This window comes from Alexandromys fortis, unplaced genomic scaffold (assembly GCF_014885135.2).
Source record: "Alexandromys fortis isolate MF-2015 unplaced genomic scaffold, M_Fortis_MF-2015_v1.1 scaffold_56, whole genome shotgun sequence".
In the NCBI taxonomy this organism is placed as follows: Eukaryota; Metazoa; Chordata; class Mammalia; order Rodentia; family Cricetidae; genus Alexandromys; species Alexandromys fortis.
The window spans coordinates 9,824,813-9,852,586 of record NW_026067935.1 but is presented as its reverse complement, the minus strand read 5'-3'; the positions used below and the strand labels follow the sequence as shown (position 1 = coordinate 9,852,586).

Genomic DNA, 27,774 nt, shown 5'->3' with positions numbered 1-27,774 from the left:
GAGCATTTATATGACTTGGAAAACAGAGAGATGATCAGTGATTCTAACATAAATGCAGCTTTGTTAACAGAGTTGTCCGTTTTCCAAATACCGCGCGCACACGCGCGTGTGCGTGTGTGCATGGATGGATGGATGGATGGATGGATGGATGGATGGATAGTACTAAGTAACCACTACTCCAGCCAATATTTAACATACACCTACCTTGGGCCAGTTGTCTTTCTTGGTACTATAACTGTCTTAGTTAAGGTTTTCTATTGCTGTGAAAAGACACCATGACCTCGGCAGCTCTTATAAAGAAAGCATTTAATTGGGGTGGCTTGCTTACCGTTTCAAAGATCCCAGTCCATTGTCATCATGATGAGGAGCATGGCAGCAGGCAGGCAGATGTGGTGCTGGAGTTGAGAGTGCTACGTCTTACAGGTAACAGGAAGCTGACTGACAGTTACACTGAGGGAAACTTGAGCAAAAGAGACCTCAAAGCCCACCCCACAGTGACTTTCTTCCTCCAAGGCCATACCTCCTAATAGTGCTGCTTCCTTTGGGGGCCTTTTTCTTCTAAACCAGCACAATAGCATACATTGGTTTATAGCTTTGTTTCATTTTGTTTTTATTGCTTGTGACAAAGTCTCATCTGGCCCAGATTGACCTGAACCTTCTTCCCACCCCTACCTTCCAAGTGCCAGGATTACAGGCGCGTGTCACTGCGATGGGTTTTATATGGTGCTGGGGAACAAACCCAAAGCTTCATGCGTGTTTGGTGAGCAACCGAGCTCACCTGTAACTCATACTGGCAAACAACAAGACCATAGTTGTCACTAGCAGTTTAGCTTAGCCAGCAGGAGAGCTGGAAGACACTTCCGTGAAGTGTATAGCAGACACTGTGTTTTGAATTGTCTTCGGCACCGGGTTGGTGTGAGAGGCGAATAGAATGTTAGAAGGTGAGAAACTCAGTGTGAGCAGCAGGGGATATACATATCTACACATAGAGCCCTTAAGCTCATCTCGGAAGGCTCCAAAGATAGCAGCCATGTTGGCAAAACATTTGAAGCCACAGAAGAGCATGCAGAAAGGGTCTGAGGAGGGGAGTGGGGGAACCAGGTACAGTGCCAGCCACATGCTTGTAGGCCCCGCTACTGGGAAAGCTGAGACCAACCTGAGCAGCACAGTGAGATGGTGGGGTGGTGTAAATGTGGAAACTGTAAGGAAGGAGCAGTGACAACATGTTTGCTGATAGGAGATACTGGTGGTTTTAAAGCAAAGTGGGTAATAATGGCCCGGGGCCTGGGCTGTGTGTATACAGCCATAGCTGTCACTGGCCAGGGGCCTGGGCTGTGTGTATACAGCCATAGCTGTCACTGGCCAGGGGCTGGGCTGTGTGTAGATGGCCATAACTGTCACTTGCTGGGAACTGGGCTGTGTGTAGATGGCCATAACTGTCACTTGCTGGGGACTGGGCTGTGTGTAGACAGCCATAGCTGTCACTGGCCTGGTCTAAACCTCTTTTCCAGATCTGTTGTAATGAATGGCCTAACATTCCTACCAATCAGCAAAGGCTTGTGTCCAAGACGCCTGAGAATAACAATGCAAGAATTTTCAGCCATTGTACATAACTAAATTTTTTATTGAAATATAAAGTAAGGGCTTAAAATTTTTATTCCCCAACAGTGTGGAAACACTCATCTTTCCAATGTTCAAAGTAATGTGCATTGAAGTAGTAGTATACCATTGCTTTAACGTACTAAACTAGCAGGCTCTTAGAAAGACTTATTAAACTGGGACACATTTAAAAATACCCTTTTTTGTTCATATGTGTGTATCTATTTGCATGTATGTATGTATGTTTTCATGTATTTATATATGGGGTTGCATGTATGTATATATAGGTTTGCATGTGTGTATGTGTGTTTATAAAAATGTGTCTGTGTTTGCATATATATATATAAATGTCTGTATATGTATATCTGTGTTTGCGTGTGTATGTTTGTTTTCATGTGTGTGGGCTGAGTTTGTAGGATGTGAGTGCATCTGTGTGTGGAGGTCAGAGGTTGGTGTCCTGTCTCTCGTCTGCTGTTTTTCAGTAAGGCAGCATCATGTCCTGAGCTGGAGCTCAGAGTTTAGCTGTTCTAGCTAGCCAGCCCTGGGACCCCATCTCTGCTACCTGACTGCTGAGATAACAGGCAAGCCTCCATGCCTGCCCAGCTGGGGATCTGAACTCCCATCCTCACGCTTGCATGGCAAGCGCTTTTCCTATTGAGGCATCTTCCCAGACCATGTGTGTATTCATATTTGTAAGTGGTAGGATTTGAGTATGTCTTTCAAAGGTTGTGTATTGGAAGCTTGGCCAGGTTCATATGCTGGGGTTAGAGTTATATAAGGTCACGAGATCGGGGTCTCACAGTTGCCATTAAGAAGACTTTCCAAGAAAAGGAAGGGTCCTGAGCTGGCAAGTTTTCACTTCTGACATGTTTGGTGTAGCAGGAAGGCTCTCATCAATGCATCTCTCACTCTTAGTTTTCCCAACCTCCAGAAACACAATCCAAACAAACTTCTATTGTTATAGTCTACACATCCTGTGCAAGCTTCTCATAGCGCCAAAGGTGGATTGGACAATAGGATGTGAGGCAGTGGACACTGTAATGCCTCGTTAATGTGCACATTTGTGCGTGTAGTTCAGAATCCTTGACGGAAATTCTTTTAGCCAAATGTGTTTCAATTTTTTTTTATTTTCTCTAGGTAAATCAGAGATTTCCACTTATGTATAAAATATCTTTGGGGTTTCTTGTGGGGAGGTAATAAGTAAAATATATTAAATAATCGTTCAGAGGACATTGGATATCAGACAGTTGAATACAATGATCCCTAAAAAAATAACTTAGGATTTCTATTGCTGGGAAAAACATCATGACCACTGCAGCTCGCACAGACATCTAAGGTGTGTCTTGCTCACAGTTTCAGAGGTTCGTTCCGTTACCATCAGTCATGGTGGGGGCATGGCTGCATGGAGTGCGATGTGTGCTGGGGTGGTGCTGGAGGAGCAGCTCAGTGCCCTCCGTCCTGCAGGCAACAAGAAGTCTACTGAGACTCTAGGCGGTACCCTGGCTATAGGAAACCCAAAAGCCCATCCCCGCACAGATGCACTTCCTCTAACAAGGCCATGCCCACTCCAACAAAGCCACACCTCCTAATAGTGCCACTCCCTATGAGCTTATGGGAGCCAATTGCATTCAAACTATCACAGTGACAAAGGACATAAAAGATAGGACTGTCCATAAACTACCTGATGAAACTTGCTAAGTCATCAGTTCGAGAAGAGGAACTGAGACAGAAGCCCAATCTCAACGAAGAAGAGAGCCCTGGAACCCAGAGGTGGCAAGGGTTTGCAGGAATCAGGACAGGCGCAGCTCCGAGAGATGAGAAAGCGACTTGAAGTTTAAGAGGAAAACCAAACATCAAGAGAACTAGGCGGATGTAGAGCTGGTCTGTTCCCCAGCGCATCCAACGCAAAGCTTTATCACCGACAGTGCATTTAGACGACCAAAGATGGTCTCACTGTGATGGGAGATGAGAGGATTAGGGCGCAGGGCCGTTTTGATTCCACCAGCAAAGCTTAAAAGGAAGCCCTAAAAAGATGGCGCTACCGACAGCTATTTAGAACAAAGCTCAAGAGTCTACTAAGAATTTAGAACATAAATAACACCTAACAAGGTAGAATTCCCACTCCCTGGTGAGCAAATAGGCAGGAAAATATGTCAAAATTCGCAGTTTTTGACCCAGAAATGGTACAGGTGATAGAATTGATAGGGAATAGTTTATTCCATATGCTCGAGAACCACAGGGAAGATTGACTATATTGACAAGAGCTAGGAAAGAAAATGTCAGAGCATCTGGAGAGAACGGCAGTGTCTAGACTGAAGATGAGGTTCTGGCTGAGTGGACATTTGCAGAGAGATGGTTCGTGACCAGCATTGCATAGCAACAGGGAGGAGAGAGGCTGGCATGCTATTGATAGTATGAGGACGTTAGCCCATGGACTGTGTGCTGCACAGTCGTCCCAGGTGAACTCAGCAGCCTCCCCTAACCAAATGCCACGTGCATGTTAATAAAAACTATTTAAAGCTTGCTGTGGCTCAGGTCGAATTTTGCTCTCAGTTGAGGTTTGATACCAAACCTTGCTATTTTCTTCTGCACCATATTATTTGGGTAGCAATGCTTTTGGTGTCAGAGCCTTGTGGGTTTGAGAGAAAAAGTTTATGGGCCCATCTTGGAGACAATCTGGCAATGATTTTTGCTATAGCATTGCAGAACTCCAACAGGTAGGTAGTCAAGCCTGAGTGCCGAGTGTTACAGATTTGGATGCTCATGGCAATGTCTTTAATACTTCAAAAACTGAAAGGAACCAAAATAGCCCTATACTCACGGTTGGTTAATTTATGGTACTTTTATACAGTGAATGAGCTTTGTAGCCATGACAGATACCACACTGTAGGGAAATGTTAATGCAGTGAACTGCTGTTTAATGTCCAGTATGGAGACATTGCAGGAGTGTGGCTGCTGGTGCTCAGTGTCCTGCTGTGGGACCCGCCTTCTGTTTGCAGTGTCTGCCATGGGCTCTAGATTTCCATCAGTGTGTATAAGGTCAGAAAAAAATAAGACTTTCAGGAGAAAATAATGGTGATATTACTCGTTCACTTAAACTTTCCTGAGTCAGGAATCATTTTGTGTTAGCAAAGCTCACAAAGGCTTGACTGCATCACTGTTAAGGCCGTCACTCAGCGCGTCACCCTTGATCCCAGATCTGCTATCTGCACACCTGGATTTATAGCCGAGTTGCCGGAGGCATTTCCAGAGGAATCTTTTTAAACAAAAGATTAGGGGGCTGCTGAACCTCTGCTGCTGCACACCAGAGGCTCCCAGACTTAACCTCAAGAGAACAGTCTTCTCTAGTGAGTCACCACTGCCATGTCCAGTTCCGGGCCTGCTTTAAAATAACTGCAGAGCCTTTCATGAGGTCATTTTTTTAAGCTTAAATATCTACTTTTCTTTGAAATTCCCTTTCTCCCTTTTCAAAAAGATCATAGCAGAAGTTAAAAATGGATCACTTTTTGCAAGCGATCTACTGTAACTTCCACAGGATTGATGTTGGGCTATGTCACACCAACGTCTGCCAAGTCCTGTTCTTGCAGACTTTGGAAAGGGCAGTCTGGACAGCCCCCAGGTTTTACCCTTAATCTGGGTTATGCTTTCTGAAGTTTCTGAAAGTCACACCGTGTCACTGCTCTAGAGGTGGTGGGACCTGGGAGGATGGAGCTGATCAATGAAGGAGACTAAAGTCTTCTGCAATAGCCAACTTTACCCAGAGCCTCAGAAAGTTTATACCCTGAGGGTTAAGAGAGGTCACATGAGTAAAGTTCTCATGTTCTCAAGCTGGGTACAGTCACAGGGACAAGCTGTACATGGCAAAACCATGTTTTTCCACAGAGGCATATAAGGCATAATTTAAGTACTTAATTGAATAGCAATAGTCAATAATCTGAAGTAAACTCACTCCTCTCTGATACACCCAGGAGGAGCACAAAGCAAATTCCAAGAACAATTCCACGTTTTAAAGAAACTGAGGTCTCTAAACTCTTCTTCTTTGAGTCCTCACAAGCACTCAGTATTCTCCTCGCACAGTCACTGTGCTAGAGTGTGCTGCGCGTTCCTCTGCTGAGACAGGAGGAACTGCACTGGGCCTTGGAGCTTGGTGCACTGGTTTCGACCTCTTCTACATCATTTGGATGCAGAGCCTGGGATCAATCAGCCACCCTACAGTAATGGTTATGTTTTATTTATAATCGATAAATGTATGTCTGACTTTACAAGTGGGATACTAATATGTGCTGGAATTCACTACTAGATTTAGAATTTTGTTCTATAAGAAATTGAGTTTCTTGGGACTGGAGAGATGGCTCAGAGGTTAAGAGCACTGTCTGCTCTTCCAAAGGTCATGAGTTCAATTCCCAGCAACCACATGGTGGCTCACAACCATCTGTAATAGGATATGGTGCCCTCTTCACTTAAACTTGCACAGACACACATACAGACAGAATAAAATATTTTTTAAAAACTACTAAAAGAAATTGAATTTCTTTAATAGCTACAACTGTTCATATTTTCTGTTTCATTGTGCTTGGGTCTGTACTTGTAAGTTCTGTATTTAAAGAACTATGCCCTTTAGATTTACTTTATTATCAGTTTTGTTGATGTTTCCTTTTTGGAATTTGTATCAATTTTGTTGATGTTGTTTTTTGGAGTTTTTCAAAGTTTATCACAAAAATCTATAAATAATTGTTGGCAGACTTCTAGGATATAAAGTCAATATTATTAAAAATAACTATTTCTATATAGCAGCAAAGACCAACTATACTTTGAATATTTTAACAGTCCAGACCTAAAGAATATTTTATCTTTTAAGGGTTTGAAGTGATTTTGTGTATGTCAGATCTATAAGGGGAGAAATGTATTATCAAAATACATTAAATACATGTATGAAATTGTCAGGGAAAACAAGAACGGTAGAGAAAAACAAAACACAAAACAAATCCAGCAAAGGCAGTATGCAGTTTGATTGTCTTTTTCAAGTTTTCCTTGTTGAATATCTGCAGAGGGAGGGCTTTCCATGAAAATCACGAAGAAACTGACAGACGGTTTCATTTTGTGCTTTTGTCTGGCATAAGCTGCTCCACTGTGCCCCTTTTGGTATAGTCAGATGAGGTAGACTGCTGCGTCTCTTAGTCGTCGCTCAAACACAGTTGGGAAGTGATCGTGAGCATGGGTCAGCATTACAACGTGAATAAAACCAGCAGGGTTGTGATTGCTAAGCAGCTAACAGTACTAGAAATTATAGTGTCTTCATAATTCTTAGTAGGCTTGAGCCTGTATTCACAGCTTTGGCCGCACAAAAGCTAGTGGAAGAAAACTCTCCATCTGATTCAAATAGTCTCAGGGCAGATGTCGCAGGCGTGATGACTGGCTCGTGGTGTCAGCGAAGCAGAACAGAAGGGGCTCTTTGTGCCGTTTACTGACTTTTTCCTGTTCCTTCCTAGAAACTTAACAACACGCTTTAAGAAGTTCATTTTTGTGGGAGCCTTCATGCTTTTCTGTCTGCCAAGACGTTAGATAATGTAGCAGTTAGAAGCCTAAATTCTAGAAACAGGCAACTTGAATTTTCTTAGACAACACTTCGGAGCACATGGTCTTCTTCCAACACTATACTTAGTTTTCTTATCCCCAATGTGTAACAGATGCCACATTAGAAGAGGTAGTGTAGATTAAATAAAATTGTGCCCACAATGAGCCTCCTGTGGTACTGAGCACATAAAATCTCAAAATATATACTATATTATTTCTCTTTTAATCATCTCCATATGGGTAGTAAGACACTGCCTTAGGGTTTCTGTTGCTGTGGCAAACACCATGACCAAAAGCAGCTTGGGGGGGAGGGGGAACAGGGTTCATCGCCTTTCACAACTCTGAGGTCACAGTCCAGCGTGGCGGGAAGTCGGGGCGGGAACTCGGGCAGGAACCCAGCAGTGAAGGAGTACTGCTGCTTACTGGTTTTCTCCTTATGCCGCACTCAAGCCGGCTTTCTTATACAACCCAGGATCACCTGATAAGGGGGACACCACCCACCACGATCTGGGCCTTCCCACATCTACCATTGATAGAGGAAATGCCTGACAGACTTGTCTACAGGCCAGTCTTAGGAGGCATTTTCTCGACTGAGATTCCCAGATATGTCTCAGTTTGTGTTTGACAACAAGAACAACAAAACCCAAATAGCACGAATATGTAAGTATTAAGACATAATTGTAGATACATTTCCACATGTCTAGTAAAGCTTACATTTTTTTAAAATTCCTAAACGCTTCTCAGATAGAGAACCCATCTTCCTTACAGGTACTTGCTGAATATTCAGTGCTGTAACTGTTCTTAATGCAGGCTCTGAAACTAGTGTTCACCTTCTAGAATCCGTAAGGATGCTGTGGTGGTTGGAAGGAAAATGACCCCCAAAGGGAATGGCACTATCAGGAGCTGTGGCTTTGTTGGGGTAGGTGTGGCCTTGTTGGAGGAAGTGTGTCACTGTGGGGGTGGACTTTGAGGTCTCTTATGTGCTCAAGCCACACCCAGTGTCTCAGTTCATTTCCTGTTGCCTTTGGATCAAGACGTAAGGACTCCCTGCTGCAGCACCACGTCTGCCTGCATGATGCCTTGATTTCCACCATAACAGTAACGGACTAAACCTCTGAACTGTAAGCAAGCCACCATAATTAAATGTTTTCCTTTATAAGTTGCCATGATCATGGTGTCTTCACAGCATTAGAAACCCTAACTAAGGCAGAAGTTGGTACTAGGGACTGGGTGTCTTTGAGTTTTTATTACTGTGAAGAGATACCATGACCATGGCAACTCTTATAAAGGAAAACATTTAATTGTGCTGACTTGTGTACAGCTCAAAGGTTTAGTCCATTATTATCGTAGTGGGACATAGCGGCAGATAATGGTGCTGGAGCTGAAAGCACTCCATTCTAATAGGCAACAGGAAGTGGTCTGCCTCACTTGGCATGGCCTTAGCATATATGAGACCCCAAAGCCCACCTCCACAGTGACACACTTCTTCAAACAAAACCACACCTACTCCAACAAGGCCATACATCCTAAAAGTGCCACTTCCTTTGAAGGCCATTGTTTGTCAAATCACCTCACTGGGTGTATTGGTGTGAAAGGCCCAACTATGCTTTTATTTAAAGGAATTTGGACTTTGGGAATTTGCATTAGGAAAGCAGTGGGATGTTTTCAGTGCTGCTCTTAATGGGCCACACCAGTAGGAGCATGGAAGACAGTGCCGCTAAGAGGGATTTGAACTGTGGAGGGATAGCTTAAGAGGTTTCAGAGGAGAAGCATTTTAGTATGTTGCCTAGAAATCATTCTTGTGATATTTTGATAAAGATTGTGGCTGCTTTTTGCCTGTGCTCTAAAAGTTTTCTGAGGCTAAAGTAAAAAGTTTTGGATTAGGAAATCACTAAACCTCCTAGTGTAGACTCTGTAGTGTGGTCATTAGTGGTAGCTCTAATGAAGATGCATAATGAAAAGGAGCGGGCTGAACAAGGAGAAATATTTGAGGAGAAAAGAAGCAGGGGAGGGAAAGGGGAGGCGGCAGTGGGGAAGAGACAGAAATCTTTAATTAATTAAGAAATAAATAAATTAAAAAAAATAAATAATAATAATTAAAAAAAAAAGAAAAGAAGCAGAAGTGGAGCTAAGTCTAGTAGGCAAGGGGAGAAACAGATTAGGAAAGGGAATAAATGGAGTGGTGACCTCATTTACTGGGGCAAGATCCCACCCCAGTAAATTTCCAAAGAGTGAAAAGGAAAGCTTAGAGCCAGGTACACCTTTAACCCGCTACTGGAAAGGTAGAGGCTGGTGGATCTTTGAGTTCAAGGCCAGCCTGGTCTACAGATCCCGGTTTGAGGACACCCAAGCTTAGGCATTGGATTTAGTGAAGGAAACCACTGAAAACAGAAAGTTAGTGAAGATGTAATTGAATGAAGGGGCCATGTTCCAGCCCTGGTAAGCATCAGAACTTGGCACCTTTGGTCATGTGTTTCTAGAGTTGAGTATAGAAAAAAAAGGGGGCTATGGAACTTGCTTTCATGACTAAGAAAAGCCACTGAGGCCAGGCATGTGTCAGGGATGTCCCTGAATGGAAGCCTAGAGAGGCCATTATGTAAAGCTGGGAAGGTTAGGCTTGGATTACCTAGGAGACCCCAAGATGTTTAAGATGCCAGAGCCGTGGGATACCTACTGAGGAAAGCTGCTAACAGGGAGTAGAACCAGCCCAAAAGAAAGATGTTGCAGTCAACAGAGCTGAAAGGATTTGGAGATCTGAAGAACATTTTGACATCAGAAATAAAGATGCAGAGTTTGAAGTTTGCCCAACTATTTTTCTGTCTTGCTTTGGTCCAGTATTTCCTCACTATGCTTTCTTTCCCTGCATTTTAGAATGGTAATGTATATCATGTGCCATTATATGTTGGAAGTATGTGATCTGCTTTTTTATTTTAATTTTATAGGGGATTACAGTTAAGAGATTGTATGAATCTCAGAAGAGACTTTGAACTTTAAACTTTTAAATAAGGTATATACTATGGGGACTTTTGAAATTGGACTGAATGCATTTTTGCATTATGATGGGCTACAAGGCTTTGGGGCCAGGGTGGTTTGAAAGAAAATGACCGCAAAAGTAGTGGTGTTGGCCTTGTTGGAGGAAGTGTGTCATTGGGGGTGGGCTTTGAGGTCTCATATGTGCTCAAGGCAGGCCCAGTGTCTCAGACTACTTTCTGTTGCCTTTGGATCAACATGTAAGGACTCAGCTCCTACACCATGTCTGCCTGCATGCTGCCTTGTTTCCCACCATGATACTAATGGACTAGACCTCTGAACTGTAAGCCACCCCCTTAAATGTTTTCCTTTATAAGAGTTGCTGTGGTCATGGTGACTCTTCACAGCAATAGAACGCTAAGACTGGTGCTTATGCTCACTGGGAAACTAAGTTGCTTAGATACGGCCACCTCATTCTGTATTTTGTGGAAAATGTGGTTATACTTGCACATCTTAAACATGAGATTCTGAATCATGGTTTCACTCCTCCACATCTCAGAAGTTATAATGTAAAACTTGTGTGTGCTAGCGTTTCATTGCTTTAGGAGCCTAACTTCAAATATTAAATCGCAGTGCAAGCTGGTAGTCACAGTCCTGTGGGAGACATTGTAGTCACATGCTTCCAACAACTTACACACTTCATCTGGTTCTTTATCGTGTCTTATTTCATATTTATGATTTGTATCTTATTTCTTTATGCTATTTGACCATTTCTAGCTCATTTTGGATAAAATTTGAATCCGTTTCCTCATTCAACCTAACTTAGCTCACTAACGGCAGCCTTTGTTTACCCGCTGTCAGCTGTGTTCAGACTGATGCTGTTCATGTGTGCTTTGATAGTGTCTTGCTGGCTGCGGCTCTGCTGGTTCTTGAACATATTTAATATTTTTGTTCTCGGGGCTGGAGAGATGGCTCAGAGGTTAAGAGCACTGGCTGCTCTTCCAGAGGTCCTGAGTTCAATTCCCAGCAACCACATGGTGGCTCACAACCATCTGTACTGACATCTGGCGCCCTCCTCTGGCATGCCGGCATACATCGAGGCAGAATGTTGTATACATAATAAATAAATCTTTAAAAAAATATTTTTGTTCTCTTGATAAATTCATATATGCATATGATGTATTTTGATCATATTCATCCCTCACCCCTAATTCTTACCACCCCCTCCTCCTCTCCTTCCCACCTTTATCTCCTTTTTATATAAGCCACCAGGTCCAGTTTATGCTACCCTATACCCCTGGTTATGGAGCCACCCACTGGAATGTGGTCTCCCTACCAGAGGCCACATCCTTAAAGAAAACTGACTCTTCCTCGTCCAGAAGCTGCCACCTGTTGGTGGCATCTCAGTTAGGGGCTGAGCTCATGAGTCTCTCCCAGTCCATGTTGGAATGTCTGCTGGGTTGACCTTGTGCAGGCAACCGCAACTGCTCTGAGCTCATGCAATGGTCCTGTTGTGTCCAGAAGACTCTGTTTTTGCTCTGGTTCTCTGTCTCCTCTTCTGTCATGGTCCCCGAGCCTTGGGTGGGTGGTGATGTAACTGTCTCATTGACTGTAGTGAGCTCCTGTGCTAACTGCCATCTACTGCACATGGAGACTTCTGTGATGAAGCCTGAGAGCCGCACTAATGTGTGGGTATGGAGATGGGAATTTCAAGGGCAGTTTGATTCTGTGTCCACCTAGAAAAGTAATCATAGCAGATTCTCCCTCAGGACCTGTGAGCTCCCAGGCCACGGGTTCTTAGAGTATAGTTTCAAACATGTGTTTCCTCCTGTAGAGCAGGCTTTAAATCCAGTCACAAAGCAGCTGGTTACCCCTATAGCACTCCTGTGCCACTGTGACAGGTCTTGCCATTCCTGCCATTATTATAGCTCACAAGGCTCACAACTGGAAAGACGGCTGATAACTCTCCCCAATGCCAGTGTTCTACATAGCATGGCTTGGTACTGTGAAAGTAGGCTAGCAGGAGGAGCTTCTTGGTCAGGACCAACTTCATCTCTCCTGTGACCAGTATATGTGGTGTTCAAGAGGATGCTCTTGCCGGTAGGTTTTAGTGGGGATCAGAGTGGCAGTGGCGTGGATTGTCTTGGTGTCTCTGCTTTTCTTTCTTCTGCTTAGTTTGATTTTATTTTAATCCTCTTTTAGTTTCTCAAATTTGAAATGCAGATTCTTGCTCTTAAGCCTCTCTTATTTTCTAACACAGCACATAAAGCTATAAGTTTCTAAGACAATGATTAGCTGTAGTCTATAAATTACCTAAATGTTTTTAACGTGCTCATTGATATAAACTCCAGATAATGTGCATGAATTTGAAATATGTACAAATGAAATGACTATCACTGCACTCACAATCATGCTCTGCCTCCACCCAGTGCCCCCAGGAACTTACTTCCACCACTAGCAGCCACACACTAGTTCTTTGACACACCAAGTTCGTTTGCATTATCTCGAATTTTAGATAAACAGAACTGTACGCTCTATGCGCTTTTTCTCTGATTTCTATGCAGCACATCTTGCAATTCACTTGTATTGTAGCAAGTGTAGCAAGTGTAGCAAGAGTTCTTTCTTTCCTGGCCTCTGCAGTGCCGAGCGTTGTCTGTGCTCCACTGACCAACATTACCAGAGAGGCTCCACGGCAGCTTATTTTCTCACCGTTTGATCAATCTGAAGGTAAAGGTGCCATATGACTCACTTGGTGATGTGCTTAGTGTAACCATAGGGCCCTCTTCAGATTCCCAACAGTCACAGAGCAAGCCAAGTGCCTGGTCACCACCTGTAACCCAGCTCTGGGGAGGCATGGAATTCACTGGCCATCCAGTCTAGCCAGTCCAGATGCAGCAAGAGACCCTGTCTCCTAAAATGGGGTGGAGGTGTGGCTGAGGACACCTGATGCCCTTTGGCCTCCATACACGTCCACATAAGAACACACACCATCATTCAGTTGTGGTACCCTTTTAATACTTCTGTGTTGCCTGGTTATTGACTTTGTGATTTCCAGAAATTTTTTTCCATAAACTTCAATTCATTGTTCCTCTGAAAATAGCTTGAGTTTCAGGTTCTGTTTTGTTGTTTTAAGTTTGCCTACACCCATTTTAGTTGAATTTTTGGCAGTTTGGGTCAAATAAAGTCTAATCAGATCCAAAAAGTTACTGAAATGTTTCCCTCTTTTCCAGGCAAAAACGCCGCCATTGTATCATCAGACCAAAGGGGACCCTTCTGTCAGAAAGGTGAGTCTCAAAGGCAAGCTGCCCAGAGAACCGCCTCCCCCACCCCTGCACCTTCTGCTCTGTGGTCAGTCCTCTGTAAGGAACAATGCCCTTTACTCACCTTAGTGTTCTCAGGCTGCTTCTGATTGGGTGCTTCCGTATGTTGCTAGGATTCCCTGCTTCTTCTAGACCAGCCCTGTGGGATTTCAGGCCCAGCAATCAGTCTCCTGGCAACTAAGAACTGATGCATCGTGGGTTAGCACCCACAGCCTGCCAGGGCTGGCATCCTCATGTCCAAGGCAGTGGCAGATGAAGAATATTCTGAAGGAAAGCTTTCTCAGTGACACATTTTCCTTCCAGAGAGCTGTGCCCCAAATAAACTGTCTAGAGAAACCGCTTTTCAGCACAAGCCGCACAAAGGGTCATCAGTAGATGCTTGACTAGGCATCTTCTGCCACTGTTCCTGCCGATAAACTCTGAGGCCCTGATGGGCTGTGAGTCTCTGACCTGGGCAGTGCTCAGACGGCATTGAGAGAACCACTGCAGCCTTTTTCTATATCCTGCTCTGCTCTGCTCTACCCGTGGTCACAGAGGTCACACGTCAAATATCCTTACTAGCAGGTATTTACATTACAGTTCATAACAGTGGCAAAATTACAGTTATGAAGTAACAGCAAAATAATTTTATGGTTGGGGTATTAAAGTGCTGCAGCGTTAGGAAGGTTGAGAGCCATTGGCGCTGAAGGATATAAGTAGCCAGGCTTTCTGCCTCCTTTGTTTACCATTTTTTCTGATAGTTGAAGTGTTGGTTTTTGGTGTTTTATTTTGATTTTGTACCCTTCCCAGCCTTTTTTTTTAAAATTTTAGCAAGCAGTGATGTCAGCAAAGTATTTGTGGAACAAAAATGACAACTTGGGCTCTGTTTACTAACAGCTGGCTTTAGCTGCAAAGTAGTGTGACACACACCCGTCCCTTTCTCTGCCTGTGAGCCCTGACGTTTTCAAAAGAAAAGGATAAAAGCTAGACACAACGTCTGCAAAGTCCCGAAACGTGTTTTACAGGAATATCTCTGCTCTTTCAAGGCATCACAGGCAGGCAAGAATGAGGGGGAGAGTGTGACTTCTCAGAGCCACCTCGTTGTCACTTGAGCAGCCAGGCAGTTTTCTGTCACTCCTGTGAAATGCAGTTACACAGAAAAGGAGATCGTTTCCCATGTGGGTTTGGATTCATGTCCTGGCAGCCTTGTGGGTGTGGGCTTTAAGAGCCAGCAATACATTGTGGAAGGAGCACATTTGAAACAGGTGCTCATATTATGAGCCAGACAGCAGAGAGAGGATGAAGCCAGCATCCCACAGTTCCCAAAGACTCAAGATCTCCTATTAGGCCCCTTCCCAAATGTCCATAGCAACTGCTGTGAAGACCTTCATGAACCTCTGGGTACAGTCAGCAGCCAGTCACAGTAGAGACTCAGTATCACTCAGTAAACAGGATTAAAAGACAGGGAAGTTGGTTTGTAGAAGCACTTGAACACCATCCATGTAGAACACTTCCAACATGATAATTTAAAGCATAGGCTTCATCTAAACTCAAATGCTCTGAAAAGGCGGCTTTTATTTTCTGTAGCTGGAGGCTTTTCTGCATCCTGTCCAGTCCAACAGCTGCTTATAAAAAATAATTATTCAGAGAATTAATATTAACCATAATTTTTTGACCAATGGCTCAGACTTATTACTAGCCAGCTGTTATTTTTTATTAACCCATTTCTATTAATCTGCATATGACCATATGGCCCAGGCTTACCAGTGATGCTCTGACATCTTTCTCCTCCGACAGCTGCTAGTGCTTCTCTTGACCCTGCCTTCTTCCTGTATCTCTGCTTGGATTGCCCGCCTAGCTATATTCTACCCTGCCATAGGCCAAAGCAGCTTTATTCATCAACCAATATTAATACCATAGGCAAGGACATCTCATATCAATTTTCTTCCTGGGTAAGATAGTGATGATCTTAGACATGTGCTAAAAACTAAATGAAACACTTATGTTTGATGCATGGCAAATACCATGGTGAACACTACTGTTTAACATGGGCCTTCTGACTCCCATGTGCCTTTTCAGTTAATCATGTCACTTACATATTATCATCCAATCATCAAGTGTTTCTTAATGCCACAGAGCTAAGCATTGGACTAGAGGTGGAAGTGGTCTCATGAATCTCAGCATTAGACAGGCGATCTCACAGTTGCCATGCCACGTGACAGTGCCAAGTAAGGAGTGCAGGATGCTGTGCCAGCACCAAGATGGGGCTTTGTTTTCAAGTGGCTGAGCAGTCCAGTGTAACCTCGCGTTCTTTGTAAACAAACAATTATAAACAATCATTTAGGGAATTTAGGTGTAGTTCTCTCCAAACTGCTTCCTGCTTTTTGTTGGGCACAGTAATTTTTGGGGGTGTTCACAGTGACCTTTTGGGGGGGGTCTTGGTCTATCAAACCACATTAGTCTAGAAGGATTCCACAGGTTCTCATCCTCTGTGGAAACAAAAGAAAAACCTCTTTTCCAAAATGATATATCCTTAGACCCAAATTTTGAAGTCAAAACACCTTTAAAGTAAATATGTTGGTTTAGCTTAGTAGCCCATGCAATGAAATGTCTCTCTGTACTTAGCCCCTTCACAGTCAAAATTTTCAAAGAAAACACAATAATATACATAATCCAGCCTATCTGTGTATATTCCATCTTTTCATGTCTTATTTTTCTTACTCTATTACTTTTTCTACAAGTTTAATATTTATTTTATTATCTTTACTCCTTTAATCTATGACTATCTGTATTCTTTTATATTACATTTGCTGTCTCTTTATTATTTTTCTTCTCTCTCCCTACATGCATTTTTAAACACACTGTGTCTCATTTAGAGGTCTTTTATGTCTGAATCTGTCCTATTGTATATCTGGAATCCTTTTCTGTCCAGGAGTGCTTCTTAAAATGCAAAGCAGCTTGGCTAGGTTAAGGCTGCTTTGCCTTTTGGCCCCACCCAGTCCAACATGGTGGAGGTCTGTTCATTGCCTCTGAGACTGCCAGGTGGGAGCCTGGCTCACGACCTCAACTCTGGTAACCAGTTGGCCCACGCTGCCTTACTTGCCATCAAGTAACTTGCAGCACGCTACCTACAAACCCCATTCAAGTGCTTGGCCTCCTGAAAGAAACAGTTCATGCTGGCAGCATGGTCCAGGAAGCTGCATTTCGAAACCATGCATTTTTTTGTTTGTTTGTTTTGGGGGTTTGCTACTGCTGAATCAGGAAGACCTCTCTTAAAGGAATCATGCCTCTGCTCCCTTCTATCAAGCAGAGCCCACCCAAGAAAATGCTGCTACCAAAAAGCTGCCTAAACTCTGTTTTGTTTTGTTGGTGTCTAGAATTTCTTTTTGAGATCTCTCAGGCTTTTTTATGTGGATGTAGTCAACCACATTGGCGCGTCATTCTGTGGTGGAGGCATGTTCACTGCCTCTGAGAGCCATGTACATTGTCTGATTTTTAGGCACATGGTGGGTCTATGTTGCCATGAAGCAAGCTGTAGCACTCTGCTCACAGACCCTATTTAAATGCTTCATCACCAGACCTCCCAAAAGAATCAGAGCTGTTGGTCCTGGCGAACTAGGAAGTCTTCTTAGAGGAGCACACAGTTTTACTTTGTGGTTCTGTTTCTGTTTTAAACCAATTCCGATTGTATAGGTCTGATTTGTTACAGGCTCTGTTTCCATTGCATGCATATTATACAGTTAGTTTTTAAAAATCAGTTGTGAGAAACTGTGAAAACGGGAATTTATATAGTGTTTTACGATTACACAGTTATATTTTCTGGTTCTCCTTGTTTATTCATGTGCATTTGAAATAGCTGGAATCATTTTCATTCTGAAGAACCCTCATAATGGCTCCTGACAGAGAGAGGTAGACATGGATGTGAATGCCACGGTACCATGTGGAGGTCAGAGGACAACTTGCAGGAATCACTTCTCTCCTTCCATCCTGGGTTCCAGGGATCAAACCATGTGGTCAGGCTTGCAGGGCAAGCACCTTCACCCACTGACCCATCTCTGCAATCCTCCCAAGCTGTGGTGGTTCGAGTGTGATTGGCCCCATAATGTCATAGGGGTTGGCACTATTAGGAGGTGTGGCCTTGTTGGAGGAAGTGTGTCACTGGAGGTGGGGCTAAGCCGATCCTAGTGTCTTTACTGTTTCTTCCTGCTGCCTGAGGATCAAGATGTGGAACTCTGAACTCCTCCTCCAGTACCATGACACACTGCCATGTCCCACCATGATGATTCTGTACTAAACCTCTGAAACCGTAAACCAACCCAAATTAAATGTTTTCCTTTATAAGAGTTGCCTTGGTCATGGTGTCTCTCCACAGCAATAGAAATTCTAACTAAGACAGCTAGCAATACTGTTTACCTGGTCAAGTGTTCAGCCTGAACTGAGCCCATGCTGTCATTTAGGACAGGAGCACTGCCATTTAGAGGGGCTGCTTTGGGCCTATTGGGTGCAGGTGAAGATGCTATGCCCTTTGTTAGCCTGGTGTGTTCAGTACATTATTGGGCCTGGCTTTTTGATATGTTCTTCATATGCCCATGTGCCCAGATATCCCTGCATACTTGGGTAAGCTGTTAGGTAGTGCTTTTTTTACTTTAGGAATAAGCTCTTATCAGGCCATACCACCTGGACTGTGTTGGAGAGTTGGTACTGTAAGGGTGGAAGGAGGAGATTAAATCACCTGGCTCTGTGGAGCTAAATGCTTCTTTATAAAATGGAGTTCCCCAAAGCCAGCCACAGCCGAGCACACTGTTGTACACACTGTGGAGTTCCCCAAAGCCAGGCACAGCCAAGCACACTGTGGAGTAACAGCAGTCACGGCCTGGTCTCCACAATTAAGCTTCCGATACTACTCCCTAGGGATGAATGCTGCCGCCCCCCTGGGATAGCCCTGGGTTGTGGTGTTGGCAGACTCTAGCTTTACTCTTTGGACACACCCAGCTGTTTTGTTTTCAACAGTGAACCAGGACAGAAATAGTTCTTCAAGCTCAGGGTGTCGACTCTGATTCTTTCTAAGTAGTCATTCCTGAAGTCTGTATCTTCCTGCTGCCCAAGGGCTGGTCCCAATTGTTTTCCTCAGTTCTCCGTAGAGTCGCCTTATAGTCTAGGCCTTCGTTACCTTTCACAACTCCCGTGTCCTTAAGAACTGGGTTTAAACATCTCTGAGCCTGATTGTGATGAAACCAGTTCTTTTCAGAAGAGAGCGGGGCAGGAGCTGCCAGTGTATGAGCCTGTGGGGAGAATCTTCCCTTCTGCATCCAGGGCTCTGGACAGGGACAGTGGAAATGTTCTGTATTGCCCCATTAGAATGTGGTCCAGCAGTTAGAAATAAGCTGAGGGTCACAAATAAGAGCCCGTCACCCCAATTAAAGTGTCTCTATGAGGCAGGTTACCATGTTCACAGAGACAGAAGGACATGCTCAACCAGACAGGTTTTCATTCTAAGGCAGGTGGTGACTGTGCCCTTTCCCCATTGGCTGGGGTCCAACTGCACAGCCTTTAACAGATGGTTAGTTTCAGAGAGATAGAGATATCTGTGTGTATGGGTGTTTCGTCTGCATGTATGTCTGTGTATCACATGCACGCCTCTGGCCTCGGGATAAAAGAGGGCATTGAGTCCTCTGGAACTGGAGTTGGACAATTGTGAGCCACCATGTGGTGGTGGAAACTAGACGAAGGTCCCCTGCATAAGTTCATTGGGTTGGTTTAAAATCTATAAAATCTGTAACAAAATTTGGCTTTAAACATCTAACAGAAGGTTTACAATTAAAAATGGGTATATATGTGATTCATCTCTTGTCTAGAATGTACTATATATGTAACTTAGATTTGACTCTTGTTTAGAATAGATGTTTTTAAACAGCAACCCTATGGCTGTTCTCCATCTTGACTGATGACCTCATCAAAATGGATGATGTCACATGGCTGGCAGCCATGTATACTAAGGTTAAAGGGTACATGTCATATGATGTCACCATGTTAATACAACCACGTGGCATAAAGCGGCAATTATAAAACTATCCTACTGCCCTACAAGAATGGTCATGCTCCTTACTGCTGAGTCATTGCTGCAGCCCTGCAATTGACCCAAAAGAAAAGAAATTGGGGAAGGGGTTGGTCACTCATGTCACTGAAGTTCCAAGAATGCCGCAGGGCCTTTTTGTACACAATAGTTACATGGGGGAGGTTAAGACATTTGCCTAAAGGTTTTACAGGGTGGGAGAAAATGAAAAGATTTGGATTCCTTGTCATAAATGAAAGCTTGAGAGGGTCTGACAGGAAGGATCATCTTTTGAGTTCTTTTGCTTTCGGCTTGTGAAGCAGCCTCACAAGCGGGGGGAGAGTGGAAGGGTAGCACACAGCCTCCCAGAGAGAACCCCACCAACAGGGGCATCCATCGAGGACTTAGCCCAGACACGCATCATGGAAGGCAGGCCTGGAGTGCTGACGCCTCCTCCCAGAGTACCCGTGCTCTTGGGTGCAGTGTCGGCTTGCAGGCCCCCTGGCTAAGCTGGATGCTGGGGGAAGAGGCTTTGTTCAGACACAGACACTATTCTCACTGAGGTCATAGACTTACTTCTTTCTTCAGATTTTCTTCAGTTTTTCATTTGCCATTTTTCACCAGTACTACTTCTAGAATCTTCACACAGTTTTTTGGTTTGGTTTTAGTGTTTTTCACCAGTCACAGATAGGGTCAGAATGTGTGGAGCCCCTTGGGGTGCCATTCCGGGAGTGAGCTTCTTGCTCTCTCGTGTTCCACCTTGGGAAGCCCCGACTAAGAGCTGTCTTCCCAATAGTGGGCATCTCCTGAACAGGCCATACAAGAAACATGCAAATAGCCATGTCTTTCCACGGTGTCAGAATTTATTGAGTACAGTCAAATTCACAAGGTTTTGTGGTTCAGTGACTGCTTTTGTCATTAAATCCATCCACCTTGGTAGCCTGGCTAAATGAAAAAAAGAAAAGGGAGAAGAAAGGTCATGATTGCTCCTAGGATGGTGGTGAAGGTTTATTGCAGATATGTAGGAGAGCATAGCCAGACACAGGGACATCTGGGAGAGTCCAGAGGGGGCATGACCAGGCTGAGCTGGGCCATGTGGGAGAAGGGGGGGTGAGGGTAGTCGGGGCAGCACCCAGGAGTTAAAAGATCCAGAAAAGAGTGGGTAACCAAAATGTCGGATTATAAGGGAAGGGCAGCTGGGGGAAAGGCAGCCCAGCCTCTGGGCTGGAGAGTTCAGGGTAGAAGGAAGGGTTTGTGAGTTATACTCTGTAACAAGTAGGGACTGAGGTATGCTGGGAGAACCTGGAGGCCAGGTCCGACTTTGATATAAATAGACACCTCAGCCTTTTGTCCCAGGTTTGGGGTTTGAAACATAACACTGGTCAGTCTTAATTACTGATAATAACTAATATTAATTCTCAAATCACGTAGCACACACACTGTATGTATGAATATGTGTGTGTGTGTCTGTGCATGTGCGTGTATTACAGAATGAATAGAAAATAAAGAGGCTGCAGCAGATACAAACCAGACCAGTGCAGAGAGAGTTGCTGTAGTCGGGCTTGAGAGCAAAGCCGCAGAACGTGACTGCAAAGGAAAAAGGATACACCCGATGGGCACATAGGTGGGCGGGCAGTGTGGAGTAGGCGCATTAACAATGGGGGACTAGGCTGAGTTCAAGGACCCTCGGTCCTTAATACACACCTGGTTTCAGATGATCCGTTGTGTTGGGGCTATGCTACCACATTTTAAGTATTTCCAATAAATTCTTGGACCTTGTCTCCTCAAGAGAATTTTCATATGCCCGTTTGTCCCCACTGTTTCAGTTCTCCCCAGTGCATTTATAGGGTGGTCCTTTTTCTAGGCCATCTCTTCTCGATAGGAGGTGGCTACAGGATGGTAGACTTTTAGGCCCACCTAGGGCCCGATGTCATCCTTCTCCCTCAAAGTGAAGTCAAAACTGATTGTAAATGGAGTCTCCTAGGGCATTCAGCCTGAAAATGACTGGTTTGTACACTACAGAGTAACCTAGAATGGGGCTTAACCTGCTCTCAGTGGGATAACACCACCAACCCGTTGCTGCCGTTACTCCCTGGAAGCCACAAGGGCTACTCAACCCCTTTCTCTGGGCAGCTTGCAGTCTGTTTGCCCCAGCGGGCCCCAGCCCTGGTCTTCTCTGGAGAACAGACTCAGTTCTGTCCTTTGTCATGCTACAAAGGTAAGAACGTTGATGAACAATAAATGAAAAAATGAAATTTTGCCCTGGCAATGCTGAAGCATGCATGTGCAGCCCATGTATGGTGGTTCTCATGAACTTGTCCATATTGGGTTTCATGGTCTGAGTGGACGACTGACCAGGTCTCTTCCTCAAGAGGGAACCAGATCCCATTACATATGGTTGTGAGCCACCATGTGGTTGCTGGGAATGGAACTCAGGACCTTTGGAAGAGCAGGCGGTGCTCCTAACCGCTGAGCCATCTCTCCAGCCCAGTACTCTGCATTATCCTAAGCTTTCTTTTGGAACCAAAAGCACATTGTCCCTTTCAGCACCCATTTTGCGTGCTTGTCCTGAAGTGAACATGGCACAATCACGCTGCTGATTCCATCACACCAGCCATCGATGTGCACACTCCTGCCTTGCAGAGCCCAGGGCAGGCCTGTGTTGGTACTGTGTGGCGTCATTATGACCCATCCACACAGGCTGCTCCCACCTTTATCAACACTGGAGCTGCAGTGCAGCTCTAGGCCATGAGCAGAGCCCAGGGCAGGCCAGTTTTTGTTCTGTGTTGCGTCATTATGACACAGGCTGCTCCCACCTTTATCAACACTGGAGCTGCAGTGCAGCTCTAGGCCATGAGCAGAGCCCCCATGCTGCTCTTCTGCTTCCCAGGGCATTTCACTGTGGTTCCTGCTAGGCTCAGGGGCTGTTGGTGTGGGGCTGTCTGTAGACCGTTTGGGTGCCAGTCTAGTTCTCTTGGTCATCTTTGTTCCCTCTCTTCCAACGAAAGAGTACTTATCAAAATTATACCGTCATGTCTGTCATCTTGGAATGTATCCGACATTATAGTTGTTGGCTCAGCTGACTTCCATACTGAGGCTGTTCACTTATACATGCACGTCACACACACACGTAATTATTTTTCCAGTTCTTGTGTGTTCGAGCATCTCTGAGCATTGCTGCTGCTCTTCCCTTTGCTGTGGGTCACATTTTCTGCTGCTCCTGTCGAGGAGTTGCAGATTAGATGCTGTGCCTTGACAGCAGTGTTGTTGAGCATCTGCATTTTCCGGTCTTTTAGTGGCATGCGAGTTTGGCTGTCAGTTGCTGATAAATTTTTCAGAGAATTCGTTCTTGGCTATTTTAGGAATAGGTTTGAAGTATCCCAGATCCTATGCCTGGCTTGGGGCTGGGCTTCTCTGATACCTCAGTCTTTAGCCACACTCTTTCCAGTCTGGATCATTAGTATTCTCTTGTCTTCTGCTATTTTGCAAAGCCTGGGATTTCTATGTGCCTTTCAGAGTTCCAAACAGCATTTTCCACCAGGCCTCTGGAGTTGAACCTGCACAAGTGAGTGATGTATTAAGCCCTATATGGACTTCTGGAGCTCAACTCAGCCCCTCCTCCTCAAATTCTACCCACTGCTGGTGTGAAACTCCTGGTTCCTTTTAAAATTTTTTTAAATTTTACTTCTCTGCAAGAGTTCAGACATGTTTGTCTCTTTCAGGCAGCAAATTCCTGTTGAGCCTTGTGGATTGTTAACTTGGTTTTGCTGACCATCTTAGTCACTGTTCTATTGCTGTGTAGAGACACCATGACCTCAGCAACTCTTATGAGAGAAACATCTAATTGGAGGCCGGTTTACAGTTTCAGAGGCTTAGTCCATGATCATCAAGGCAGGAGGCATGGCGGCAGGCTTGGTCCTAGAGACGTGGTTGAGAGCTACATCCTGATCTTCAGGCAGAGAGAGTACCAGGACGTATCATGGGCTTTTGAAACCTTAAAGCCCAGTGACACAGCTCCTCCAACAAGGCCACACTTTCTAATCTTTTCAAATAGTGCCGCTCCTTGATGACTAAGTATTTAAACTTACTCATTCAAAGAGTGACCTATTTAAACCACCACATTTCACTTCCTGGCCTCCATAGGTTTGAAGCTATATCTAATGCAAAAATGCATCCAGTCTAACTTCAAAAGTCCCCTTAGTCTTTCACAGCCTCAAGATTGCTTAAAAGTTTAAAGTCTCTTCTGAGACTCTAGGCAATCTCTTAACCTGAAACCCCCTTGTGAAATCAAAATAAAAAATCAGATCACATACTTCTAACATGTAATAGCACAGAATATGCATTATGGTTCTAAAAGGGAGGGAAGAGAACATAGTGAGGAAATATTGAACAAACAAACAAAACAAAACAAGACTAAAACCCAAATGGACAAACTCCAAACTTAGTATCTCCATGTCAGATGTCAAGGCACTCTTCAGATCTCCAACTCCTTTCAACTTTGTTGCCTATAACACACTTGTCTCTCTCCTGGGCTGCTTCCACCCCTGTTAGCAGCTTTCCTTGGTATGTGTCCCATAACTTTAGCATCTTCAAAATCTTGGGGTCTCCAACACAATCCAGGCTTCACCCTCACAGCTACATACAGTAGCCTCTCTGGGGTTCCATGCAGGGACATCCCTGACCTATGCCTGGCCTTGGAAGCATTCCTTAACCACAGAGGGAGATTCCATAACCCCCTTCTTCTATCCTTGACTGCAAAGCTAGAGCTATATGGCCAAAGCTGCCAACCTCTGCTGCTTTGTGTTGCTGGAGCTTGGCCTCATCTTCAGTAACATTTGTACCAGCTTTTTGTTTTCTGTGGTTTCCTTTACTGGTTAATCATTTCTTTAATTTACACATTGGAATCTTAGCAGGGTGGGGTCCTGCCCTGAGGTCACCATTCCCTTTATTCCATTCAGCATCAGGCTTTTCTTTAAGCTTTTTATCCCCATTACACTTCCTGGTTTTCCTTTTCTCCTCAAAGTAAACACTTTGTATTTCTCTTTGTCCAGCATCTTCCTCATTATAGATCTGCTTAAGAGTTGTCACTAATAACCACAGGACAGAGTCAATACTGGGCTGTCTTGAAATCTCCTCTGCCTAGGCCATTAATTCAAAAGTCTTCAATTTAGCCTCAGGTAGATTTTTAAGACAAGGACAAAAAAGCAGCCATATTCTTTGCCAAAATATCACAAGAATGGTCTCTACACTACTTACTAATATTCCTCCTCTCTGAAACCTCTGGAGCTGGGTCCTCGCTGTTCAACTTGCCTTCACACTGTCTTCCATGCTTCTGCTAGGATGGCCCCTTGACCACCACCCACCCCAAAGCATCCAACTACTTTTCTCAAAGTCCCAAAGTCTCCTAAATTCTTCCAGCAAGCAACATGGTCAGGCTTGTCACAGCCTTGCACCATTCCCTGATACCAACTTCTTAGTCACTGTTCTGTGTGAAGAGATACCATGACCACAACAACTCTTATAAGAGAAAACAATGAATTGGGAGCTTGCTTATAGTTTCATCAGGGCAGAACCATGGCAGCCAGCATGGTAGGCATGATGCTGGAGAAGTAGTTGAGAGTTACAACCTAATCCATAAGCAAAGTGGGTGGAGGGCTGGGCCTGGCATGGCCTTTTGAAACCTCAAAGCCCCATACTTCCTCCAACAAGACCACACCTCCTAATCCTTCTCAAGTAATGCTACTCCCTGATGACTAAGCATTCAAATAGATGAGCCTAGTGGGGCCATACTTAGTCAAACAAGCACACTAATTTTAGAGGTAAACCCATGATTCTGGTTTCTTCTCTGTACCTCTTGTTATCTGGCCATCATTTCCAGGCGTATTTGGTTCTGATGGGCAGGAATGTTTGAGCAAATGCAATCCAGAACTCAGGACTCTGATAGAACAATCATGATGGCTTCAGCTCCTCAGAGGAGCCTGCAAGAATTACTGCTCTGAGCAGCCCATGAAAATAATTATTGACTTTTTCCTGAGTAGAAACAATCAGTGGGGGACCAGAGGATAGCAGACCTTGATTTTATTTATATGAAAGCAAAGTCTTTCCCTGTTTTCAGTCATTTTTTTTTAAGTAAGACCAAACATTTGCCAGTGATGAAAAGAGAAGGGTTGTTTGCTAGAGGAACGAGGCCACCATCTAGGATGCCTTCTTTGAAACTCTGCTCCCATAAGAAGACATCTTAATAGGCTTTTAAATTGTTCCCTTTCTGAACAGAACAGAACAGAACAGAAAGCAGTGATGGGAAGGTCATAATATACCTTGTGGTAAAACTTCTAGTCTGCGTAGGAGCATGCACTGGGGGCCCCAGCCTCACCAGGTTTTGTTACAGTGGATCCAGCCCGAGCCCTCTGGGTAATGGTGACTGAGTACTGCCTGCATTACGGTGAGGTGACAGCCCCACCTAGGAGGCAGTTGTGACCAGCCCTCCCTGATGTCAGCCTGGCAGGCAGGTAGGCTTTGATGAATTTGGCCAAAAATTACATTACATGTCTAAAGCTTCCAAGTACATTCTGAGGTTGTCAAACCAGCTCTCAAAATCCACTCTGGTGTGGCAGGATCATCAGCGTCTGTTCCCCAGGTGTTGTCTCTCATAGCGGGCTAGACAGCGGTAGCCAAGCGTGGGCAGGGGTAGCATATGGCTTTCAGAAACATCCTACTAATTCAGGGACACTCTGTGGTGAAAGAGAGAGCTCAGAATGGGTAGATCAAAGCACACAAAACCCACTCAGTTTGAGAAGCAGAGTATATCTGTGGTCTGGTCTGGGGAGGCAGAGGCAGCTGGATCCCCGAAGCTGGCTGTGTAGCCAGTTAATGAGCTCCAGGTATAGTAAGAGGCTCCATATCCAAGGGGAAGGAAAAAGAGAGACAAGAGACTGACAGACGACCCCACATGATCATCAGGCCGCCACACACCATTTCACACAGAAACACTTGTGCTTCTTTGGGTAATGAAACAACATTTAGTGATACTTGCCTCTTGGGTGACCTGGAAGACACTTGGCAGGTGCAGACTCAGCACCCTAGCAAATTAAGCAGCTGAATCTGCCTGTGGGACACCCATAATGCCTTGTAACTTCTTGTCACCTTCTGTCTGCTGCAGATGTGGTTTGATGGCTCACCTTGTCATGTACAAACAGTACATTAGCACATTAGAACCTCAGTGCTCTGCTGGGTACAGACAGTAAATCCGTCCTCCTTGGGTTGCTGCTGTGTGCTTCAACACAGGCATCCAACAGGACACCAAGAGCCCTCCAGGCAGCAGGAAGCCTGCGTCTCCCGCTTGCCCTCCTCCTCCTGCTTCACAGATGAGGTGGACTATCAAGGGCAGCAGCACAACTGATTCGTGTTGCTAATGTGCAGAGTCAGGCTCGGAGTCTGCACTGGGGCTGCAGAAGGCATGGTTAGCACCAGGACGGCACAGCTGGTTTATGTGAGGCTTGAGGCTCCTCCCTGCAGCAGGCTTGGTTCTTCACATGGCCCGCTTACTGCCCAGCTAGCTTTCCCTCTCATTGTCTCATCTCGTGAAGGCCTGACGAGATGAACTTTGTCATCGCAGAGCAGAATCACAGACTCCCTAGAAGGCCAGAGGCCACTGTGTGACCAGGCAGACCTGTTTCCGTTCTTTGCGTTCCTTGTGACTGTTTTTGTCAGACTGATACTGAGACCATGACAGGTAAAGAAGTCCCTGGAACTTGATTGCCTCCATTCAGGTCCGTGTTCCTCCACAGGTGTGACTTTGGCACATCGCTAAGTGACAGCAACAGAAGTCCCTTGTAGGGTGGAGTGGGGCCTGAAGAGATGGCCGGCGCCCGGCAGCCACACTAGGCTGTGGCAGTCCTGCTGGCTGCTCTTTGCCCATCACAGAAGCTTCAGCCAGCACTGCCAGCATTTGCGTGTCCGTCCCTAGAGCCCCGACTGCCTCTTCAACCTTCCTGCCCTGTTCGTCACTTTCTCAGGCAGCTTAATAGTCCGAGTGTTATCTCATTTTCTAACTCATTATTAGCTGTGACCTGTGGAGTGTTGAGTCACTGGGACATAGGAGGGCCTGGAGGGTCGGGTACGCGGTGTGAGAGCATACGGTGTTGGACCTTCAGGAAGGGCGCCTTCTGTTTGCAGAGCAGGAGCTGCTGTTTGCACTTACCTTTGAGGCCAGAGAGCTTTAAATGGTTAGGGCTCTCGGTTGGAACAGCTCAGACGGTAGCAAAAGTCTGTCTGAAGGCT

The 27,774-nt window shown here is 44.9% G+C and overlaps 1 protein-coding gene across 1 annotated transcript in view; it reads left to right on the top strand.

Annotated features, from left to right (window-relative positions):
• The window catches only part of Vps8 (VPS8 subunit of CORVET complex), a 192,890-nt gene that overhangs the window by 150,571 nt on the left and 14,545 nt on the right, over positions 1-27,774 (top strand). The window contains exon 42 of the mRNA XM_050146426.1: positions 13,374-13,427. Coding sequence (XP_050002383.1) covers positions 13,374-13,427 — 54 coding nt within the window. The remainder of the gene's footprint in view (positions 1-13,373; positions 13,428-27,774) is intronic.